The 5652-nt window shown below is 61.4% G+C and overlaps 1 protein-coding gene across 10 annotated transcripts in view; it reads left to right on the top strand.

Annotated features, from left to right (window-relative positions):
- The first annotated feature begins 6 nt into the window (after nucleotides 1-6).
- The window catches only part of IFFO1 (intermediate filament family orphan 1), an 11632-nt gene continuing 5986 nt past the window's right edge, over nucleotides 7-5652 (top strand). For 6 of the 10 annotated variants that reach the window (XR_003001543.1, XR_003001542.1, XM_024733074.1 and 3 more), the window contains exons 1-5: nucleotides 7-631; nucleotides 4239-4299; nucleotides 4391-4486; nucleotides 5130-5270; nucleotides 5569-5577. Coding sequence is in view for 8 of the 10 variants with exons in the window: in XM_024733074.1 (XP_024588842.1) it covers nucleotides 36-631; nucleotides 4239-4299; nucleotides 4391-4486; nucleotides 5130-5270; nucleotides 5569-5577 (903 nt within the window). In the remaining 2 variants the exon portion in view is untranslated. The remainder of the gene's footprint in view (nucleotides 632-4238; nucleotides 4300-4390; nucleotides 4487-5129; nucleotides 5271-5568; nucleotides 5578-5652) is intronic. The other 4 variants (XM_024733073.1, XM_024733069.1, XM_024733075.1 and 1 more) reach the window with 2 other exon arrangements.

Raw genomic sequence — 5652 nt, 5'->3', positions numbered from 1 at the left:
CGCCGCCCGGGCCGGGCCCGGCGCCCCCAGCCGCCATGGCGCTCCGCAACGACCTGGGCTCCAACATCAACGTGCTCAAGACCCTGAACCTCCGCTTCCGCTGCTTCCTGGCCAAGGTGCACGAGTTGGAGCGCCGCAACCGGCTGCTGGAGAAGCAGCTGCAGCAGGCGCTGGAGGAGGGTAAGCAGGGCCGGCGGGGCCTGGCTCGCCGAGACCAGGCCGTGCAGACCGGCTTCGTCAGCCCCGTCAGACCCCTGGGGCTGCCCCTGGGCGCCCGGCCGGCTGCCGTCTGCACCCCGTCGGCGCGGGTGCTGGGCTCGCCCGCGCGCTCGCCGGCAGGCCCCCTCGCGCCCTCCGCGGCCTGCCACCCGGCTCCCTCCACCTCCACCTCCACCTCCGCCTCCTCCGCCTCCTCCTCGTCGGCCCGCTTCATGCCAGGCACCATCTGGTCCTTCTCTCACGCCCGCCGGCTCGGGCCGGGACTGGAGCCCACTTTGGTGCAAGGGCCTGGCCTGTCGTGGGTGCACCCCGACGGGGTGGGCGTCCAGATCGACACCATCACCCCCGAGATCCGCGCTCTCTACAACGTGCTGGCTAAAGTGAAGCGCGAGCGGGACGAGTACAAGCGGAGGTAGGGATCGGGAAGGTGGGGAGGGGGCTCAGCTCACGCCACACTGGGGCCGGGGCTAGGTGTGCGTACAGGAGCCGAGAGCAGCTGGGGCCCAAGAATCAGGGAGGAGTCAGTATGAGTAAAGTTCCTGCTGTGTAAGGAGGAGCTTGGAAGTCCACAGAAGGAATTGGATACCCGGAGACTAGAATCCCTAGAGAATGCAGAAGTCGAGACTCGTGACCGGAAGGAGGCGTCTCGGAGCCGAATACTGCGGGGAACACTTGTTTTTCATCTAGGCTGCAGTGTTTGGAGGACTGTGTTAACTGGGGGTTTTGTGATGTGTAAAAGGGACATGGGTCGGAGAGGTCACATCCGGGCTACTGCTTAATCCCCCAGTCTCAGCCCTCGGAGCGACTTTGTGATATAGGCTCCACATTACTGATCAAAAGTTAGAGGCAAAGGTTGTAGTTTTAATTTGGGAGTCGAAGGGAAATGAGAAGGGGGTTGGAGAGGGGCCGCACCTTGCAGTAGGTGATCCTGCCTCTGCCCAGGGTTTCCCAAAACGGCGTCCGAGGGAGCAGCAGGGCTGCTCTGCTTCCATCCAAACCAGAATGCTGTGGGGACCTTAGGGCATTTCTGGGAGTAGGTCAGAAAAGGAGGGAGGCGGGAAGAAGGAGTAAAGGGAATTCCCTAGGGAAAGGCGAAGGGCCTATGTAGTTGGCCCAGGGCTAGCCTTGGAAGCCGGGGGATCTGAAAGTGCAGAGCTGAAGGCGGAGGAAGTGTGAAGAGGGCAGCAAGGACCCGAGTAGGAGAAGGCTGGGAACATGGACACACCACACCTTTGACACAAGGCAGCTGGGGCAGGCCGGGTCGCTCTGAAGATGAGGAGTTGGTTTACTGCAGGGAGCCCTGCGGGGTAGCACAAGGCGCCAGGGGAGGGGATGCGACGCGGGAGTGCTGGCTGCATCCAGGCGGATCCCCTAGACGGCTGATAACCACGCCGTTAGGACAGCAGCGTGAGCACGGCCAGCACTTTGTACACTCTGTGCCTGGGACGCCATGGTTGAAGCCGAAGGAGATGACAGGTCAGAAAGAGGCTTAGGCTTCAGGTTTAACCTCTTAATGAGCTACGCTGACCCCTTGTGGGCAGGCCTGGGAATTACCCTTGCAGCCCAGGGGAGCCGAGATTTGTGTCTGGTGGGGATTGGCTGAATGCTCGGGCAAATGACTGCTGGGTCGGCTTGGGGGGTCGGGGGCGAACTTCAGGGGTCTGTAACCCGCCAGAGGCTAGCAGATCCCAGATCAGCAGGCTTGCTGAGGTGGAGTCCTGTCCTCATGCTGGCTGGCTTCCTTCCTTAGTTGTAGTCCACGATTGAAGTGTCTTTGGGAGTCTCAGTCATCCTAAAACCATCATTCAGATAGATGCCACCCAGAACCATCCTGCCCCAGCCACTGCAGGAGTTAATTAACGCCGTCAGCAGTGGAACATGGACAGTTCTGGAATACATCCATAACCACAGGAACAACTGCTGTTGTTGGGGTGTTTTGTTTCTAACTGGAAGAGTATTTTGGTCCAGCTGTCCAGGGCAGCAAGGGGTTATTCCTCGGGGGCTGATGAGCTCATAGCACCGCTGTGCGGAGGGCCTCACAGCCAGACGTGGGTGGTATGTGATACCGGCAGTTACTCATTCTTCCACCCCAGATCCCCTGCCCTTCTTCTCTTCTCTTCATAGCAAAGCTAACTCCCGTCTGTAGCCTGGAAGACGTGGGCATAGTGTGAGCACTAAACTGGGAAGGAGCTGAGGCCTCCTGGTTCTGGGTTCAGCTCCCCTGCCTTGTGCAACCTTGGGTGGATCTCTTTTTCCTGGTCTCAGTTTTTCCGACATAGGAGTGGCCCCTGCTTCCTCACTTCACTCAGGGAGACCGTTTATTTGGAAGAAAGATGTTTGCTCAATGTAGAATACGTGGAAATCGCTCAGATTCTACCCATGTTTAAAGAACCTCGCGAGGGAGACCAGATGTAAATGGAGGTCAAAACGAACCCATTCGTGGGAATGTCTGGCTGGAGTACAAATAGAATTCTAGTGAGCTTCCAGATGGTTTGTTTTCAGATTTGTTTTTTTGTTTACCCTGTGAGATTTTATTAATCTTAATCCATACCTAACTTCCTTAAGTTTCTACCTGGAACAGTTGAGTTCACGGTCCTGCCCTTCCTGATGTGTCTTCTCCAGGGTTATGGTCCCCTTGTCTGTCTTGCTCCCTCCAGGGATGCGTGGACCCCAGGGGCATCAGGGTACTGCATCCCCTGCCCTCACGCTGTAGACGAAGAAACCAAGGCCCAGAAAGATAAATGTCTTCTTTAAGAAAATATATAACCTGACACTGCTGGGGCACTTCGCTGGCCCCAACTGTCTGAATGAGAATGCCAGAGCGAGGGGAGGGGCTGGGTGGGGAGCCAGGAAGACGGGAGGGGAGCTGGGCTGCCTTCTCCCGGCCCAGCCCAGCCGCCAGGAGGGGCAGCCACGGTGAGGTCGAGGAGTTATTATTAGGAATACTGCAGTGCAGAGAAACGGGAGAGCTAGGAGAGATGGGCCTGGAGGAGGAGCCCGGGGAAGAGAGCTGAGAGGCACCTGGGAACAGAGATGGAGGGGAGGGGAGGGGAAGACCAAATCCTGGGCCTGCGGAGTGTGTTCTCCGTGCTGCTTCCTAACCACCTTTCTGGTGTCGAGGTTTCTCCCTTGGTGCAGTTGCCCTCCTTTCTCAGCCTGGAGGAAGCTTTTCCAGGATGGGGGAGAAGTGCTGGGCTATGTCATTGGGGTCTGAGGAGTCCCGCTGTTCCAGCCAACCTTGCGGGGCCCTGAAATCAATCCTAAGCAGGGGTGTTGCCCCCGCCGCTGCCCTCCTGCCTGTGTGAGGAGGAGGGGGACGCGCCGGCCAGCTCCCAGCCTTGGCCAGGAGCGCCTTCTAGCCTCCTCATGGTCTTAGGCTCTGCATGCGGGGGCCCAGGAGGCCCTGCCGCTAGTTCTTATCCGCCACGGTTTCCCTCTCCCTCTGGGTGTGGGTGCTTAGTGATCCCAGGCTCCTGCCCGCACCCTGGCCCCTCTGCGACTCACCCGGGGCCTCTGGGTGGGCAGTTTCTGGAGCTTGTGGGGATGGACTTCAAGCATCTCCTAGCAGGCTCTTGACCACCTTTGCTGATGCCATATGTGTCCTGCAGCTGCTTTTACAGGATTAATGGTACCACAGGAGGCAGGGCAGCGGGCTAGACGAGCTCTGTTCTGGTGCAGGCAGCAGGCGGGAGCCCGGATCTGAGGACTGGAGGTGGGAGACCGGGCCGGGTGGTGTGGGCAGAAGGAGGGGGACGAGGCCAGCCGGACAGCTGGTCGGGCTGGGCCCTGCGAGGGACCAGAGCAGCCGCAGTTGCTCTTAAATGGTGCGAGGCCGGAGGTTCCGGGAAGGCAGCTGGTGAGCTGGGAGCTGGCGGGGAGCCTGGAGCCACACGTTTCTGCCCGGCTCCTCCCGTCTGGGGAAGCAGACCCAGGGCCGGGGCCTGAGCCAGACGGGCGGGGGGCGGAGAGCGGAGGCGGGAGGACCCCGCACCCAGGCGCCGGCCCTTCGCTGTCTGCAGGTGGGAAGAGGAGTACGTGGTGAGGCTGCAGCTGCAGGAGCGCGTGAACGAGCTCCAGGAGGTGAGGGCCGCCCTGCCCCGCCTCGTCCCACCTTGCCCTGCCGGCCGCCCGCAGGCAGTGCGGCTCACGCCGGCTTTCTCCCGACCCGTAGGAGGCCCAGGAGGCTGACGCCTGCCAGGAGGAGCTGGCCCTGAAGGTGGAGCAGCTGAAGGCCGAGCTGGTGGTCTTCAAGGGGCTCATGAGCAACGTGAGTGCGGCCACGCCACCCCTCGTCCCTCCCCGCCGGGGCGAGGCTGCCTGAGGCCAGGGAGCCGGCCTGTTTAGTTGCACCCACTTCACTGACCCTCCCCCCAACGTATGTGCTTCCATTTCTTTTCCCCTTGCCCACCCCCTAACTCCGGAGAAGAGACAGCAGAAGTCCCCGTGGCCTCCATCGTTCCTCAGGGTGGTTTGCTCACAGTGTGGCCCTGGGTGAAGCCCTGACCCCCTCTGCCTTCATGTGTGGGTCTGTGGAATGGGATAGTAAAGCGCGCACTTCGCAGGCTGGTTCGAAGGTTGCGATGCACTGAGTTAGGACAGCGGCGCTAGTTCAGTGTCGGCTGATGTCACCACTGCGATGCTTTCTCCACTCCCATAGCCCCTGCTGGTCAGTCAGTCAGTGTCTCTTGGAGCCTGAGTTCCAGGAGGGAGCCCCCTGCATGTCCCAGCCACTGGGCTGTGCCCTTCGGGGGCCCCGTCTGGCCAGGGAGCCAGCTGTCCTGGGCAGAGTGCTGGAGGGGCACCCAGGAAAAGGGGTGCCTTCTGCTGGGAGGGGCCGTGTGTCTGGGAGGATGAGGGGACGTTGCCGGGCCCTGAGGACCCCCTCACCGCCCTCCGTGCTCCCCGCACAGAACCTGTCCGACCTGGACACGAAGATCCAGGAGAAGGCCATGAAGGTGGACATGGACATCTGCCGCCGCATCGACATCACCGCCAAGCTCTGTGACTTGGCCCAGCAGCGCAACTGCGAGGACATGATCAAGATGTTCCAGGTGAGGGCGAGGGGCGCCTGGGTCCGGCCCCCGCCCCGTCCCACCGCCTGGTGTCCGCGCCCGAGCTCTGTAGGGGGGCGCGGGGCCGCGAGAGCCCGGTCCTCCGCGGGAGCTGGGCCCGGCCCCTTCTCGGAGAGCTTAGTGCGGCAGCCGGGCCCTGGCGGGACGAGGCTGGGGGTGAGGGACAACCTCTGGAGAGGAGTTTGGAGCGGTCTCTAACGCCGTCTCTCCCCTCCCCTCTCTCTCCCGTCTGCCTCCTCGCCTCTCTGCCTTTCATCTTCTCTTGCTTCCTCCACAGAAGAAGCTGGTTAGTTCTGCTCTCACGCAAGCTTCCTGCGTCCCCGGCCCATTTCTCAGCTCCCCAGGCCTCCTGACCTGCAGG

This window comes from Neophocaena asiaeorientalis, unplaced genomic scaffold, assembly GCF_003031525.2.
Source record: "Neophocaena asiaeorientalis asiaeorientalis breed wild unplaced genomic scaffold, Neophocaena_asiaeorientalis_V1.1 scaffold150, whole genome shotgun sequence".
Taxonomy (NCBI): domain Eukaryota; kingdom Metazoa; phylum Chordata; class Mammalia; order Artiodactyla; family Phocoenidae; genus Neophocaena; species Neophocaena asiaeorientalis.
Note: the sequence above shows the minus strand (reverse complement) of the source record. Positions and strands in the feature narration are given on the sequence as shown.